Genomic DNA, 17,288 nt, shown 5'->3' with positions numbered 1-17,288 from the left:
AACCACGGTGGGCCCAGTCGCGATCCAGGGAAGGCGAGCCGACCCCTTTTCCCCTGGAGGGCAGGCCACATCCACACGAGACAATCTCTGCAGCTCCGCGCTCTTTGCGAGTGAAACTTCGACGGAGAGTGAGAGAGACTTCCGAAAGTCTACCGCACCACCGTCAGACCCAGAAAGCTAGTTTATTAAACGTGCCGGGAATTATTGCTCTGTGTAGTTTTCACCCAGTTCCTGGGATTTGGGAGAAAAAAATCTGCTTTAAATGTTGTAAATATCTGATGTGTGTGTGTGTGCGCGCACACACAGTCTGAGTCTCAAGAAAAACAAAAAAGGGTTATTTGCTGCTGGTTGAATCCAAAGTTCTACCGTGGTCTGAGTTTTCAAATTGCTATGATTATCAGTTTGGGGTAGGAATCTGCATTTGTTCATTAGTCCAGTGTTGTTGGCGGCTATGTTTGCTTTCAAAATTCAAAAATATTACACTTCGAAAATGTCAAGGAACAAAATGGGTTAATCCACACATCCTGCTTCTTAACCTGCTTTCTTGGAAAGTTACCCTCATTTCAAAGGAGTTTCCATCCAAATCAGTGTGTTTTGCATTGAGGCAATTATCAATAAAGTGACATCATTCTCTGCATTCCTCCCCACTTCCCTGAAACTCCTTGCTTTAAGACAAAAAATTAAAAAGCAGCATTTTCTCATAGGAAATACGGCAAGTTTATTTCTTTTTTTGTATTGGCTAAATGTTTGTTGCTGAAATTACTTTGGTGTTTTTCAACTTTGGGTCCTCAGATATTATTGGGACTACAAGTCCCATTATCTCATCTGTTAATCTGGATAGGGATGGTGGGAAGTTTAGCTCAACATCTGGGGACTAAAGGCAGAACACTGTATTAGACTACTTCATTATGTGAAATCTCCTTTTGTAGACCCGTGGTGTAATAAATTGTGTGTGACCTCCCTTGTTAAAAGGTCAACCTCAAATGGGCATCCTAAAGACTGAAATGGTTTCTTCTTGCAGAGGTGATGGAAGTGAGCCAGTAACTGGTAATGGGATCAAGGTGGATGTAGAGTGATTAGCTAATTTGGCAGCGAGTTGCAGGTTGACTATTCAGTGGCCACTTCCAGCACAATCTGCTTCTGTCTTGGACTCATTAATACTTGGTCTGATTTACTAGGACCTACTAGTATCTTGTGATATGCAAGGCTTGAGAACTTGTTCTTCATGGAGAAAAGTTTATTAGATACTTGTAATAAAGTCTCTTTTTATAATTAAAATACACTATTTTGCATAACTTAAGGCTTTTTGGTTTTTATGTCTTCTCCCTCTTACTCTCACTGTGAAGTGGATGCAGTTGTCTTCCAACAGTTTCAAATTCAGGAACCACTTTTAAGCCAAACCCACATTTGGGACCCCATGTCTTGTTTTCTTGCCATGTATTTGCACGGTGGGAACGCTGCTGTTGTGATCAGGTTTAGATCAGACCATAATTCAGCATTGGGTCCTAGGCCACCAGTTGAATTCTACTAGTGTAGTGTGTATTTATGCTAAAGTAGGGAATCATCACGAAGAGTCGGACACGACTAAACAACAACAACAAAGTGTATTTATGGACTCCAGCGTTTACTAGAGTGTCAACGAATGGAGTAAACTGGGAAAAGGAAGATTGAAAATGAGCTACTCTGTAAAATCTGGAATAGCACAAAAGGTACCCACACAACTAGATTAGGGTTCAGGTTAGCATAGCCAGAAATAAACCCTGGCAGTGACATAAGCACCAATATATTTAGGTTTAAAGCGAGGTCACATGCATATCTTTTGCTGGTCTGGTGCAACAATGCCCTGAAAAAATGGTTACTGGGTTAAGTACATTATAAAACCATGCATCTTGTGGATGGGTTTCCTAGAGCATTCTAGGGACGTGCCATCTCTTAAGAAGATGGTCTGAACTCAGAGCAGCAGCTCTACAAAGCTCATGGGCAATGCACATGCCCAGTGCTATTATAGAAGACTGAGAAGGCCAGCCAGTTGCCAAGTTTCAGACCAGTGGATTTTACAAGTTCAAACATATTTGCAAAATGTACTTGCGGTAATAACTCCTGTCTTTGTTGTCCGGTGGTGCAATAAAGCAGCAGCTAACCATCTACACAAGGGACACTTATGGTTTTGCAGAATATTTGTTCCCCCTCCCTGCATCATCATAGTATTAGAAATCAGGTTCAGAAAGCGAAGCACTGCTTCAGGCTGTGCAGCTGGGAGCCACAAATGCAAACACCTTTAGAAGGGATTAAGTCCTATATGAAGGAAAAGACTACCAGTGACGACTAGGCACATGGCTGCATGCCACCTCCAAGGCAGCACATAGATGCCTCTAAACATGGGTCCTTGCTGGGAAACTGCATCAGGAAAAGGCTTTGGTTGTCACCTGGGCTTTCCAAAAGCACCCAACCAGCTTCTGTGGCAAACAGGATGCTAGATTAGACCTGCAATGGGAATTCTTCGGCCCTCCAGATATTTGGCTGAAGTTCTTCCATTATCCCTGACCATTGGGCATGTGGGTCCAGGCTGATGGAAGCTGGAACAACATCTGGGGCGCTACAGATTTCCCATCCCTGGATTGGATGGGCTTTGTGTCTGATCCCACAGGGCTTCTCTTCTGAGTCTAGAGCAGCCTTTCCTAACCTGGTGGCATCTGGATGTTTCGGACTACAACTCCTCAGCCCTAAGCCAAATTGAGCAATGGTCAGGGATGATGAGAGTTGCAGTCCAGCAACATCTGGGGGGCTGGGGACTCCTTTGCCCACATACCTGGGAGGAAGCCCCACTGAAGCTCATGGGATGTACCGGTACTTCTGAGCAGACACGTCAGGCTCAGAAATGATAAAAGGCAGCAATCAATCTGTCTGGCACATGGTAAATCTGTAGCTAAGACAGGACAGCAAGCAACACATCATTATCAGTAGGAGATGGCAACTGCTTTATTTTTTGTTTAATGCTGAGCTGGGCAAGTGCGAAGTTGGCACTGCCTGCTTTGCCCACCCGTCTCCCACATTGGCATATTTTAATTTTCACAACAAAGAACACCAGGCTGCTTCTCCCTCGAACGCGCCACAGGAGTCTCTCTCTGCCAGGCCAGAAAAAGGTGCGAGGAAGACCGTGGTGGGCTTCTCGGCCTCTGCACCAGCCCTGACGGCAGGGAACTGACGCCGGACGCAGCACCGGCCAGAGGCATCGGAAGGAATACAAAACACAGGAAGGAAACGCCGGGCAAAGGGGTTGGGGGCACTCCAGGTCCTCTTACTGGCTGCCTTCCAGGTCCAACGTGTGATTCCTTGCCTGCAATGAAAGAAGAGGCTTTGTCAGCCTCGTCCCTGAGGCATAACTCTGCATTTTCTCTGTTGAATCCTCAGCTCCAATCTGCGCTGCATATTTAAAGCAGAGTCGAAGTACTTTAGACGGGCACAGCTCCCCCCACCAAATAATCCTGGGAACTGCAGTTTGATAAGGGTGCTGAGAGTCAATAGGGGGCACCACCTATTCATCTCAGGGAGCTACAATTCCCAGAGTTCCCCGAGAAAAGCGGGAATGGTTGCTAAACTCCTCTGAAGAATTTGGGCCCCTGGTGTTTGCTCTACAAGTCTTCCCCTCCCCATGTCCCTCTGGCCATCTTGCCTCTATGATAGGCACAGTCCCTCCTAGTCACATGACAAACACAACATTGATCAAACCAAAATCATTCAAATATTCAACATTTGATGGCGGCCATGACCTGACCTTTGTGCAACTTGTGGAGTTAGTGGACTTCTAATAGCCTGAGAGAGCTCCTAGCAGCTCTCCTGCCCCAGAGTTTGCAAGGTGTTTGTGTGTGTGTGTCTTGGGGCGCATAATGAGATGCAAAACTACAGCCCTTGCTTAATGGCTCAAGTGCAGGCAAGGCAGAAAAGCTTAGGAAATGGTGCAGCCTTGCTTTGCACAAAAAGGCAGAGGGGGAAGGCTCAGAGGGCTCTTGCAACAGACAATCCTGAGAGACCCCGGTAGCTTTTTCTGCATAATGTATCACCTTGACCATTGACGCTCTGGACAGGTGCGGCTTGCAATGTTGTAGCAATAAAATGCAGTACTGTATGTGTATGGTTTCACCAAAAAAAACACATTGCATTCCTGAATTTCCACTGAGGAGGGAGGGAGAGACTGCAGCCTCACGGTTGCTCCCCTTCTTGCTATTCCGCCCTCGGCGCTGCCACTCACCGCCTCTTCGGTGTCTGTGCTCTCCTCTGCACTGTCCACCTCCGGCAGAGCAGCCCGGCCATCCTGCACGGGGCTCTCCTTCCTCCGGGTGGTCTCTCCTGCTGAGTAGGAGGCCTCTGTGCTGGCGGCTGCTTTCTTCTTGACCTCCTTGGAGCCTGAGGGATCAGACAAAGCAGGCAACCTTACACCACCTTACCCATTCATCACACTTTTCCCCACCACCTTTTTCCTGGCGCCGGGTGCCGTTTGTGGTGCTCCCAGGCATTCTCCCACCTAGGCACTGAGCCTAGGTTTGCTATGCTCCGAGCACAATTCAAAGTGTTGGTGCTGACCTTAAAAGCCCTAAACGGCCTCGGTCCAGTATACCTGAAGGAGCATCTCCACCCCCATCGTTCAGCCCGGACAGTGAGGTCCAGTGCTGAGGGCCTTCTGGAGGTTCCCTCGCTGCGAGAAGCCAAGTTACAGGGAACCAGGGAGAGGGCCTTCTCGGTAGTGGCACCCGCCCTGTGGAACGCCCTCCCACCAGATGTCAAAGAGAAAAACAACTACCAGACTTTTAGAAGACATCTGAAGGCAGCCCTCTTTAGGGAAGCTTTTAATGTTTAGTAGGTTATTGTATTTTAATATTCTGTTGGGAGCTGCCTAGAGTGGCTGGGGTATAAATAATAAAAATTATTATTATTATTATTATTATTATTATTATTATTATTATTATTGATGCTGATGATGATGCCACAAGGCAGGTGCATCCTGCTCTACTGGGCCAGATCCTGCACCTCAATGAGTTTACAGGCAGGCAGGAATCCTAATGATGCTCCAGCCCACAAACCTGCTATAGACAAGGAAGCTAAGATTTAGAATTTCTGGTCAGTTTTGTGACCAGAAAATCTGATCTTTGCTTTGTGTGCATGTGTGCTTGTGCCTAAGACCTGCAACAAAATGCTGTTCATCCTCACAGCTCCTCGACTCTCACGCGCCTCCTCACCTGTGGGCTGCTCCCGTCGCTGGTCCATCCGGTCGAGGCTCTCCAGCAAGCTGTCCACCTGGGCTTTAATCTGGCTTAGCTCTCCCTTGATGGAGTGCAGCTCCTCTGCTCGCACTGGAAGGGAAAGACAGCGTGAGCAGAAACCTACGCGGGTAGGGAGGGTTTCACACAGCTGTTCACTGGTTCTGTCACTGAGAGGCTGCGGGGGGAGGCTACAAGTTGTGTCCAAGTGCGTGGATCAAAACTGCAGTCAGCTGGCTGCTCTCCTTAGCTCATGGAAGCTGTGGTGGGCAAGGAGCTCATATTTACAAATCAAAAGGGCCTTGGCACATGCATGGATACAAAGGTGCATATGAAGTGTTGCTGTTTTTTGAACTCAGAGCCCAAACGAAGTACCGTATTGGCCCAAATATAAGCCGCACCCACAAATAAGCCGCTTCTTTAAAATTCGGGGGGGGGGGAGAGAAAAAGACAATACCCGAATATAAGCTGCTCCCTTAAAATTGTGTCTTGTGCTGGTGGTCCTAGGAGCTACACGCTATAGTGGCGCCCGCCATCTTGCCTCACTTGTCTCGTAAAAGTCGATTTTTGTAAGGTCGCAAATTTAAGCCACACTTTAACTTTTCATGGTCGGAATTTGGGAAAAAAGTGTGGCTTATATTCAGGCCAATATAGTAAACATATTTCTGTGAGAAACACATCAGGACGAGATAAATGGAAACAAAACAATAGAACCTGTACCCCAAAGACTGGCTGCTGAGTGCAAAACAACACATGAAATTCCTTTCGCTCCCCATCTTCCCAGTTCACTGCCTGCTTTACACCCTTCAATGAGACTCCCTGCTCTTCAGCTTTGCTCCCTTTTAGACCCACTTCCTAGCCCACAGGCCACCCAGGTGCTCGCCAGTGTGGGGTTTTAGTCACATCCAAACAGACTGCTTTTCCGTCCCTCAGAGAGCCCGGACTGCAAACATTCTTGACAGGCTCGTTCCCTGGCGACGCTAAATGCTGAAAGAGTGCCCCTGGCACCTGGGACACCAGGCCCTCTCTGCCCCAAAGCGCTTACACTTTGTTCGGCCCGCCGTGGAGCCGCTGCTGCCCCTCAGCCCCGCATGGGGACCCAAGCTGGCCTTGCCCCCGGCCCCCAAATGGCTTCTCCTGGCCTTGACCGGGATGTGACTGATGAGCGGGGGAATCTTCTGGTACTCGTAGACCCTGCAGGAAACGAGAGCAAGAGGGTCAGTTGCAGAATCCCCTTGAAACCACCGCTCAAATGCGGGCGGGTGGGGGGGGGTGTTGCTGAGGTCCAAGGATATGGTGGGGGAAACCCACTCCCACTTGTTATGTTGATGGGCAGGCCAAATGCGGGAGGGAGAGCAAAGCCCCAAAACGCACCTGTAGGGCAAATCCTCTTTATAGAGCTCATAGTCCAGGTCGCAGGTGCTGCTGCAGACAAGAGAAGAAAAGGTAATTTGGCGCCATTTCATGCTTCCCAACATCCTCCGCTGCACCATGGAAAATTGCCTTTGTATTTTTCATTGTTAAGTAAATCCCCAAGTATTTTGCTTTTTTCACTCACTGAAATCCGGTTGCTTCTTCTAAATCCTTTTTGCTCTGATTATCCATATTTTTAACCATCATTTTCGTATTTTCTTTATTTAATCTAAAGCCTGCCACTTTTCCAAATTCTTCCATTTTCTCTAAAAGTTTCTTTGTACTATTAATTGGATTTTCCACCATCACAATCATATCATCTGTAAATGCCCTGATTTTATAAACATTTTCCCCTAGTGTTATGCCTTTTATTTCCTCCACTCCTGGCCCAGAGATGGGGAGCCTGGGGGGGGGGGGGCAGATATCCCTGGGCTCCAGCTCTTATCAGCCCCAGCCAACAAGGCCAATAGCTAAAAATGATGGGAGTTGGGAGTTCCTGTGCTGTCTGAAGGGCCAGACACCTCACCACCACCCCACTCTAACCACTGTATCACGCTGCCCCTCCATCTCTACAATGCCTTTCTGCTGTCAGTAAGGCGCCTTGCGACAATTTTTGTTGGAAACAAGACTTGTGTCACCACACGCATCTCAAGGAGGCAGCCCTATCGACTCCTCTGATGCTTTGGCTTGTATAAAGGCTGCAAAACGGGAAGTAAATCTGGGTTTTGTAACTAGTCAGCATGACAGGAGTGTATATGCAGTAGCATATTTAGCATGCCAAATCATGCATGGTGCAAGCTCCCCTGTGCAGATTTTAGGCATTCAAGTGTATATTCATTTTCCAGTTTATACTGGCCCTGGTGCACCTGAGACTAAAGAGGAGAAAGGTTAGTAATGCTTTAGTTACAGGGGTGCCAGCAAACACCCCCCCGGACTTCTGTTGTGATTGGGGGTTGGACTAGATGAGCCTTGGGGGTCCCTTCCAACTGTACAATCCTATGATTCTGTCCCTTTTGGCTGCTCCCTCAGCTACTGTTCCAGAGGAGTACTGCGGGAGCCATGATCTGGCTAAAACTGGAGGGATCGGGGCGGGAGAGGGGGTTGAGTTTGCAGATTTCTTTAAGCCACTCTGCCTTTTCTCCAATAATTTAAGCACTGGAGGAGGTAGCCAGAAGGCGGGGGGGGGGGGGGGCAGAGGAATGAAAGCAAAACAACCAGATCCTAAACAGTTATTGCAATATGTCAAATGTTACGTAATTATATTCTATATTAAAACGTATATTTATGCCACTTGAAAGCGAGTGCCTGCCACTTATCCTTTTTTCCCAGAGCATTTGTGGTCGCTGGAAGGTAGGGGCTGGTTTACTCCTTTTATCCCAGTAGAATCCGGCCTGCAGGATTTTCCTTCTGTTCCCACAAGTAAAAGAACCAGGGGAGTTTTCTTTTCTTTTTAAAATGGAAGTTGAAGGTAGGGCAACCTTAAGCACCCAGCACCTCCCTTTTGGCTATGAGCTCTGCTGGCCTGGGGAGTAAACAGGCCCAGGAGCCTCTTCCAGACACTGGAAGGGGCAAGAACATCCTCCAGGACCCCTAACTAGGGAAGACAAGGCGGTCCCCGCCCCCCACCCCTGAGGGGAGGCTCCAGCTCCCAAACCCCCTGACCGCTGATGGAAGTTGTAGTTTGACAACACCCGGCCTGCCCTTTGGCCAAAGTGTGGGGAGTGAGATTGGGTCAAGGCTTCTTTCAGGGAGAAACTCGCTCTATCCGGAGTGGAAGAATCAGCCCGGACCCCCACCCTCCACCCCCTGCTGATCTTCCATCAGAGATTCTTGATTTTACATTTCACGGATGGTGGTTTCTGTGTGCCAGCTGCCTCCCCTTCAGGTCCAAATGGAAAGGGGCGGAGGGGGAAAGGCTGTCAGCAGGAACGCCTCCCCTGAAGGAAGGCGCTGATGCGCCTGTAATAAATCGCATGCCACATGAACAAGCAAAAGAACAGGGAAGGAACGCTGCGGCAAAGCCCCTATGGGCTGATCTGGCCCACCCCAAAGCGGGGGGCTCTGGGCCCTTTCATCTCCCGCATGACATTTTTTTAACAGGGTGTGTGTGTGGTTTTTCTCTGCACTACATTGCAAGCTGCACCTGCCAACATTCCCTCTTCCCGACGCGACTATTAAAAGGCACATGAGTCCTGAATGGTGTATGGCTGTGGCTTCGTTTCCCGGGAAACCAGCTAGGCCGTCCCCGTCCCCCCTGGACTGAGCGGGAATCTTCCATTTCCCTGCCCTCATCTTGGCCCAGCATTCCTGCCCAGCTTCTCCCACGCAAGAGACTTTGCCCAAGTGGAAAGCCTGCACAAATCCGCTCATTTGATCCAGGAAGAGGGTCCAGAATCAAGGGGGCGGGTGTGGGTGAGAACCCCTTATTTCCAACTCTCTCTGGCATTCAGGAGTGTGTGTGCGTGTGTCAAATTCTATCTACAGAGCCAGAAAGTGATTGCCATCCCACACGGGAGTGCGTGGGAGCCAAGTTGCCAGACATCGGCGGGAATGTTTTGCAGAATAATTGAAAAAAATTTCAGCTCTGCTTCCTCTCGGAAGCCTCCCCCTCGCTGTGCATCTGCACCGTCAATCTCTGTAGTGGCTGCCTCGATGCCAGGAGATTGTTCTGTGCAGCTTTTCTCTGCCTGTCCACTCGGGAAATGCCACAGTGAAATCTCCCTGCCACAGCAGCGACCATGTCCCAGGGGTGATGGCTTGTCCATCTGCTAAAGCAAGGGCTCTGGCATTGACCAAACTGGCTCTGGAAGGTGGCAGGGGGGGTGGAGCCCCCTCTCCACCCTTTGGCCCAACCACACGAGGCGAACAGGACAGCCATCATTCCACCTCACCTCAAGAAGCGAAGTTACAGGGAACCAGGCAGAGGGCCTTCTCGGCAGTGGTGCCCTCCCTGTGGAATGCCCTCCCTTCAGATGTCAAGGAGATAAAGAGCTACACAACTTTTAAAAGACATCTGAAGGCAGCCCTGTATCAGGAAGCTTTTAATGTTTGATGTTTTGTTATGTTTTTATATGGGCTGGAAACTGCCCAGATGGGTGGGGTATAAATTATTATTATTATTATTAAAGAATTCTGCAACTACATGCCCGGTGTGGCAAAAGGACACTATCTATCCTATGATTCTACACATACAGAGGTCTAAAAAAATAATGCCTAGGGGAATGTCAACAGCCAGTTGCGGCCACCACTATTTTATTCTGAGACTGCTCACTGAAGAATGGAGCAGGTAATGGGAGTTCTCCTGGGGTGCCTTGGTGGTCATCTTATTGTACAGCCAGCCCTGCAAGTCTCAAACACTGCTGTCCTCTGGTTGCTGTTACCTGACCCATGTTTTGCAGATTAAAATAATATTTTAAAAATTGTTTTACAAGGAACCCCCAAAAAATTCCAGAGCAGAACCAGCAAGACTGCCACCAGTAAAAGGGGCGGCTGGTCGTCCCTTCCCCATAACTAGCAGAATCGTAAGAACTTGCACAAAATAAACCAGCACATTTGCATGGCTAATTTCGCACAGGCCACAGAATGCCCAGAATGGGTGTGTCGTTATCTTTAGGGAGAATACACAGACCCTGGCTTATGGCATTGGATTTTCTTTCTGCATCACAGCCCATTTCCCTCTGGCTCCAGCAGACCAGATTTCCGGAAGAGCGTCGAAGAAAGGGCAGGAAAGTGTGTATCATACATAAGAGACACTTCGGATGGCCTGAGCTCTGGTGGGCAAGAACCTGAGTGATGAAGGATGCCTGATGAAGGCCTGCGAAGGCTCAGGCCATAATAAAACCTATTGCTTTCCTGTGGTCGCTCCTCTCCTCTTTCACAGGCTCTTTGTATGCAACGGGGCAGATCCTGGAACTCAGCCAGTGCCAAACCCAGGCAGGGGCCAAATGGTGGAGGAGGAGAAGGCCTGCGAACCAGGGAGGGTGCTCAGCTCCCGGGCCTATTCCTCTGGGCTGCAGGACAAAGGGAGCTATAGGGTTTCAGAAGGATTGAAGAATGGCTCACGCCGGCCGGCAATAGCAACACCCCTCCTTTTAAAGGCACGGCGAGACGGCACATTGGCAGCCACAAGGGAAGCCGAAGCCAGGAATTTGGGAAAAGCTGTTGCGTAGCAGCTATTGTTTGCCCCTCCAAGTTATTTTGGGAGGCTTTGTTCAGTCCTTTTGTTTTCCAACTTTCCATCTGTGGGTTCAGCAACGCTGGTTCTTACTCCTGTGACCACAGGCCTGCAAGGCCACAATCCTGGGGGTTGGTGGGTGGAATCGCCTCAGTCCCCTCCAACGTTCGCTCTCCTCCAGACCCCACTGATTTCCCCTAGGCACATCTTGAGGACACCTCTTCCCAGAGCAGTCTCACCCAGCACACAGCAAATTGGTACCAGGCAGCCACCATTTTAAAATTTCCAACCATGTCCCAAAGCAGCCTTATGGCGGATGCTCTGTGGCATTGTCGGAAATTTAAGATGGCCGCTTGCAGCCACCCTGTGCAAGGGCTCCAGGACAGGGGTCAGCATCAGCGAGGGGAGCTTGGGCTTACTAGGAAACTGTCCTTTACACCCTCAGTTAAATGACAATTCCCAGGATTTATAGCAGTTACATTTAACTGGAAAAGCTCCTCCATCAAAACAACTCATTGAGAGACAGAGTTGTTATGTATCCTGAATTTCTGAGTCCAAGAGATGGAGAGATAGGCTGTCCTAGTGGGCTGCTCTCCCCTAGAAGGAATAGGTCAATAGCTTGGGGGTGTTCCTGGATTTGGCCTTCTCACTGGAGGCTAGGATGACTTCATTGACTAGGATTGTATTTATAAAAATAAATAAATAGGAGTGCCTTTTACCAGCTCCATCCAGTTTGCTGGTTTTAGACAAAGACACCTTGACCACAGTAGTCCATGTTCTGGTAACTTCCTGACTGCCATACTACAAGGTGCTCTACATGGGGCTGCCCTTGAATACAACTCAGAAGCTTCAAATGATCCAAAATGCAGTGGCAAAATTACTGGCTGGGGTTCCGCTTATAACAGACACAACTCCTGTTATAAATGCCAGTTCAATTCCCTGGCCAATTCAAGGAGCTCACACTGGTGTTTAAAACCCTGAACGGCTAAGGCCACAAATATATGAAAGCTTGCCTCCTTCCTTACAGACACTCTCAGGTGTTAAGATCAGGCAGAGGGGTCTCTCTCTCTTTTTCTTTCAGGGCTAGGCTTCCTCAGCTTTGGCAATGTGTAAGTGGCCACCCAACCATTTCCCAAGTCTGCTTCCAGGCAGGTGTTTTTTGGATGTATTTTTGCAGCATCTGCACAACTGCGTTGGCATCAAAACGCCATCTCTTATCCCCCGCCCATTTACCCTTTCTGTAGGGGAAATCCAATCATCACAACAAATCCTGTTGCTAGCAACTCATCTGAGATATCTCAACAGCCCGCTTGCAATTTTTTTGTGCTAAGACGCACCAAGAGCCTCTCAGGGCTATGAAGCAGGATAACAATTGTTCTAAAGTAATAATAAACCAACTCCATCCCTGTCTGGGAGCACCCCTAACCTCCTGTTCTGTCTTGCCTTTGCCCTGGAGCCAATTCTGACCTACCTACAAGAGGACGCTGTTCATGTCACAGTTCCTTCACACAGGGAGATCAGGCAGAGATTATGGCTGGATAACCAGTACCGGATCCCACCAGAATCTAAGAGGACAGGAAAAGCGTCTTGCAGTCACTGCCTCCCCACCCACCCACCCCCACGGCTTCCTCTTCTCAACTGCTACAACCAAACGATTTCCATTACCAGCCATATAAATAAATAAATGCAAAAAAAAACCAACAAGCCACCCTTCTGCCTAATCCCAGGGTTATAATCTGTTTTCTTGGCAGCAGAATACCCTCCACGTGAGGATCTAGATGAAGCAAAGCAGCGATAGAAGAGCACAGTGCTCGTCCCTCTCGCTACAGCCCTGGAAAATAGGAAACTGAACGCAGCCCATGCATGTGAAACAGGGTGGCCTCAAAAAGAAAGCAGAATAGCAGCCAGGCCAGGTTAGTGGCTTTGGGTGGGTGGGTTCCACAACCGCAATGCTACCATAGAAAAAACTCTCCCCCTGGAGTCTACCTGAGAGAAAACTGGGAGTTGAAGCAAAGCTACAAATACGTTTCCCGCATTTAGTTCTGGCTAACCATTTGATTGTCCCATTCTGGAGCAGCGGAAGCTTCCAAACAGTTTGCAAGAGCAGCCCCACTTATCACTTAGTGCAGTAGTCAAGCCTGCACCTATCCCTTGGGCTTTCATGCTCCCCCTTCCTAGCACTGCCTCCAGCTTTGCGTGCCATGAGCTAATGAAGGGAAAAAAGCAATCCATCTGAGGGCAGCTGGAGTCCAGTTGCAAGAGGAACAGAAATATAGCAAGCAGCACATTTCTTGGCCAGAGGATAAACAGTGGCTGGAAACTTTCAGTTACCAGAGCATGAGTAGCTGTGGCAAAAACCGTCTGCCAGCAACTCTGGGTGCAAAAAGCAGCAGCAACGCCTCCTGATTGGAGCCAATCAGCCACTCTAGACCAAGCAGAGGCTTTTTTTGAAATACCCACAACGTCCCAACACCATGTCTGGTCACTGCGGGGAATTTTAAACAGCAGCTTGTCAGCATCCAGCAGAAGAGGCTTGAGAAGGGTAACAGTGCTCAAATCCCCACTTAGTTATGACGCTCACCAGGTGACCTCAGGGGCCAGTCACCGCCTCTCTGCTTAATCTACCTCGCAGGGTTGTTGTGGGGGATTAAAGGAGGTTGGGGAAAACTATGTACACCATCTTAAACATCTTGGGACGGGGGAAGGTGGAACACGAAGGCAACAAGTGCAAATAAATAAAAATGAATAGTTCACCACCAGCAACCAGGAATTCCATGCCAGGGGGTGCCCTGGAACTTGAATGGGTTGGAGAAGGAGATTCTCGGGGCCATTTCCGAGGGGGCAGGCACCATGACCAGGTCATAAGCAGCTGGTACAACTCCCATCACCCCGAGTATTGACCTTGCTGGCAGGGGCTGATGGGAGCTGGAGTCCAACGACTCCTGGAGGGCCACAAAGATTGCCCTTCCCTGCCTAGACACAGTAAACGGGACATTGCACAGCCGGATCAAATCCGTGGTGACAAAAGACTCACGGGTACAGGCCTCCGCTGTGTTGCCTCTTCTGGCTTGGCCTGGCGTGGCTCAGTTTAGGCTCCCGGGCCATGTCGAGATCTAGAGAAAGAGGAAGACCATGAGAGAGAAACCCCAGGGCAAGGAGGAGGCCAGAAGCCCAGGAGGGGTCAGGCTGAATGGAGGCCGCTGTCACTCCAGAAGGGACCCCCTAACAAAGTCCAAGGCTGACCCCATCCGGCAGGGCAGATCCTTAGAACATCTCACAGGTATATAAACCAGCTTAGATTTTTCAGGTTTGTGTACAGACAAGAGTAGTCTCTATACTGTAGATACAAGGAACTGAAATGCATTATTATTATTATTAGGTATTATTAATTTATTTATTACTCACCCTAAGGGTAGGTTACAGCGATAAAAACTATACAGTATTAAAAACAATTAAAGCAGCTTAATGGTGTCAGCAGAGGCAGTGTCCCAGCAAGGGGGGGTGATCAAAGAGATGCCCCTCCCTCCAGCCTCCCCACTCATTTACACAATCTGTCTACAAGGCAAATCAGAGCGGCATCTCATTATTGTCCTTTACTTGGCAGGACAACAGGGAATAAAAAGACTTGCCTGCTCAACTGCATCTTAATACTATAACCAAGTTGAAAAATTAATTAGAACACCATGTTAAGTGTTTACATTTTTTGCTACTGGGCATGAGCCACAGAGGCAGAATCCCTGCCTGCCACTGGACTTTTGCCACACCTCTGAGGCTGGGCATGTGCTCCTTGGGCCTCCAATTCCAGGGCACCATCCAATTCCAGGGCACCATCAAAGGCCCAGCATCAGGGGACTTGAGCCGGAGCCCTTGGGCAAATGACATGCTGGACCCAGGCATCCTGAGCCCCATTTCCTGCAAGGCAGAGAGAGCAATGTGGGGAGGGTCCCCGACTTCCTCATCCCAGGGCAAGGATGCTTCCTCTTGGTCTGGCAAGGGAAAGTTTCCTAGAACCTTAAGAGGCCAGAGTCTCAGGATGGACATAGAGGCCAGCGAGGGTCTTCCTGAGCAAGGGCCGGGGAGGGGGGTCCAGTAACTCTTCTCCGTCCTACCCTCAAACGGCCTCCAAGTGCATCAGCGCCCGGTCCCACGGCAGGTCCCCGCCTGGGGGGTTCATAGAAGCCCCACCCCGAGACCCCTCCAAGTTGCCCTAGCCACCTCTTGCGCTGCAGGCCTCAAAAAAATAAAAATGCCAATTTCTCTCTTTCTTTTTTTAAAGAGAGAGCTCTCGTCGATCCTCATCCAACTTTCTTCCCACCCAGAGTTGGGCCCAGCAAAGATGTCTCTGAAGGATTCGGAAGCGACCCCCCCCCCTTGATTCGTTCTGCAAGCAAGAGGCGCAAAGCAAATGGAAGGGCGCGCGCGTGCGCCCCTCCTGCGCAGCGAAATCAAAGGAGGCGGCATGGGGCTTTTGATGGGGACCCAGCGGATACACCCTCCTCTCTTCCCCCCCCCCCGCTTCCCCGTTCCTCTTTCATTGCTTCCGGGCGGTGGAGCCCCCGCTCCTAGTCCCCTTTTTGGGAGGAGGGCGACTCCCCCCCCTCCCAAGTACGCAAACCGGGGGGGGGGAGGCGGGGGTTATGGAAGGGGGGAAACACACACACACACGAGCGGTACTCACAGCGCCAGCCCCCTTCCCGGCTGCCGAAGAGGGTCATGCCACCCCCAAGGGGGGGAGGGGAGGAAGAGGGGGGGAGCCCCACGCCCGGCCTGCCCAGCAGCGAGGAAGGGACGCCTTTCTCTCTCTCCTACGAGCCCCCAGCAAGGTGGTTGCAGCAGCAGCAGCCTAAGCGCTCTTGGCTAAAGAAAGGAGGGTCTCTATCTGCCTCCCTCCCTCCCCAGCCTGAATGTCGGCCGGAGGAACGTACCATCTGCCCTGGTGAAGGGGGGGGGGAGACGAAGCAGGAGGGAACGAAGCATCTCCGCCACCCGGCGGGGGGGGCGTTGTGGGAGGGGAGGGGCTGAGCTCCCACATACACACACGCCTCTGCTTCTTGAGCTACCAGGGGGCTATTGCCTTGCAGGGGTGGGCGCCTTGCATGCTCCAGTCCCCTCCCCTCCCCCCGCGCAAGGAAATGGTGGGGGAGGTGGGCGCCCCCGGCTCTTCCGCGGCGCATGCGCGAAACTGCAAGAACCCCCCCCCCATCGAAGAAGAGTAGCTGCCCAAGGTGGTGGTCGTGGGACTGCGTGGAGAAACCTCTTCGGGCGCCAAGGGAATAAGCAGGAGCCCCCCCCCGTTCTCTAGGCCGTAGGACTGCCGCCCCCCACTCTGCAGAGCAACCTCAGGTCATTCAGTCCAGGGACTGAGGCTGCTTCTATTGAAAGCGATTTATTTGGCCCCCATCTAAGAATCCTGGGAACTGTAGTTTATTAAGGGTGCTGAGAATTTTGGCTGGGGGACGACGACAGCGTCCTGGGTTCTCTCGCCCCCCCCCGGTGGGAAACCCATGTGCATTAAATGTATGGTGCCTACAAGGCCTAACATGGGGGAGGAACCTTTTGCACTTTGAGGGCTGCATTTTACAGGCAGCCTTCCAGGGGCCACATCCCATTTATTATATTTAAAAAAATGTTCATAAATGTACCAAGCAAACACATATATAAATATATAAACCACATGTCCAAAACCCACAGGAAAAGGCCTAAAGCCATTTTGACTCTTTCAGTCACCTCAAGGTGGAAGGAAATGCAGAAACCTCCCCGTTGCCGTTGTCTTTGTCCTCACAAATCCTGCCTTAAAGGCACATTTAAGGTGTGAATAGGGTGAGCCTGTGACCTGGCTCAGGGATTAAGTATTATCATTACAAAAGAATGGCCAGGCTCCCCAGGTAATCCAGTCAAGTGACCATTAACCGGTAACCTGGCAGACAGGGTAAAAACAACACACTCAGATTTCTGTTGTAGACCGCCTTTTCTGTGATGTAGGTATTACGTATCTGGGGGGTGGTCTTGGGCTACACCCCTTCTGTGATGTATATATGATGTTTCTGGGGGTGGTCTTGGGGGGATTTAAAATGTCTATATAAGGGTTTGCATGCATGGCTCGGGGTCCTCCTCCTCTCTCCTGCATGTGGGGGAGCACCCTGTTGCAACAGTTAATAAAGATCAGGCTTACTAGCTGCTTTGCTTCTCAATATTCTCTAGTTGGTCTCTGTTATTTTCTTCTACTGATAGAGAACCTAGAAAAGGACTCTATATGGGCTCTTGGGTACCCCATAAGGGAAAAGGAGCAGGTTTTTTTTTACTTATATCATGCCCTAGTCAGGGAAAATAACACCAGAGGAAGGTGGAAAGCAAGGCCAGGGATGAGGTGTGGCTTAAGGAGAGTCTGGGCCAGGCCCAGAGACCTGGAGGGCTGCAATTGAGCCCTGGGTCTGAGGTTCCCCATC

General features: G+C 50.0%; 1 protein-coding gene across 4 annotated transcripts; it reads right to left on the bottom strand.

Moving 5' to 3' along the window:
• Window positions 1-2,954: 2,954 nt before the first annotated feature.
• Window positions 2,955-15,935, bottom strand: LOC308482870 (RNA-binding Raly-like protein). 4 transcript variants are annotated; one of them, XM_081016353.1, is made up of 7 exons: window positions 15,768-15,935; window positions 13,877-13,955; window positions 6,630-6,677; window positions 6,301-6,449; window positions 5,235-5,348; window positions 4,250-4,404; window positions 2,955-3,337 (listed from the first exon to the last, which is right to left on the bottom strand). In XM_081016353.1, the coding sequence occupies exons 1-7, from the start codon at window positions 15,817-15,819 to the stop codon at window positions 3,299-3,301; spliced, it is 636 nt and encodes a 211-aa protein (XP_080872479.1). In that variant the 5' UTR covers window positions 15,820-15,935; the 3' UTR covers window positions 2,955-3,298. The 4 variants fall into 4 exon arrangements, with proteins under 4 accessions (XP_080872479.1, XP_080872478.1, XP_080872481.1 ...); XM_081016352.1 differs by having other exon boundaries at window positions 6,630-6,680; window positions 15,768-15,929; XM_081016355.1 differs by lacking the exon at window positions 15,768-15,935 and adding an exon at window positions 15,521-15,759.
• Between the last annotated feature and the right edge of the window lie 1,353 nt (window positions 15,936-17,288).

Source organism: Podarcis pityusensis (assembly GCF_964106645.2).
Source record: "Podarcis pityusensis genome assembly, chromosome: 8".
NCBI classification, from domain to species: Eukaryota; Metazoa; Chordata; class Lepidosauria; order Squamata; family Lacertidae; genus Podarcis; species Podarcis pityusensis.
This window is presented reverse-complemented; position numbering and strand designations above follow the sequence as displayed.

Excerpts from the sequence above, each read along its gene's own strand:
- LOC308482870 (XM_081016352.1), bottom strand. The coding sequence starts at position 15,819 with ATGCTTCGTTCCCTCCTGCTTCGTCTCCCCCCCCCCTTCACCAGGGCA. Across the intron at positions 6,450-6,629 it reads AAAGAGGATTTGCCCTACAG|GGTCTACGAGTACCAGAAGA; the intron begins GTGCGTTTTGGG and ends CGTTTCCTGCAG. Across the intron at positions 4,405-5,234 it reads GCGACGGGAGCAGCCCACAG|GCTCCAAGGAGGTCAAGAAG; the intron begins GTGAGGAGGCGC and ends CTGATCCCTCAG.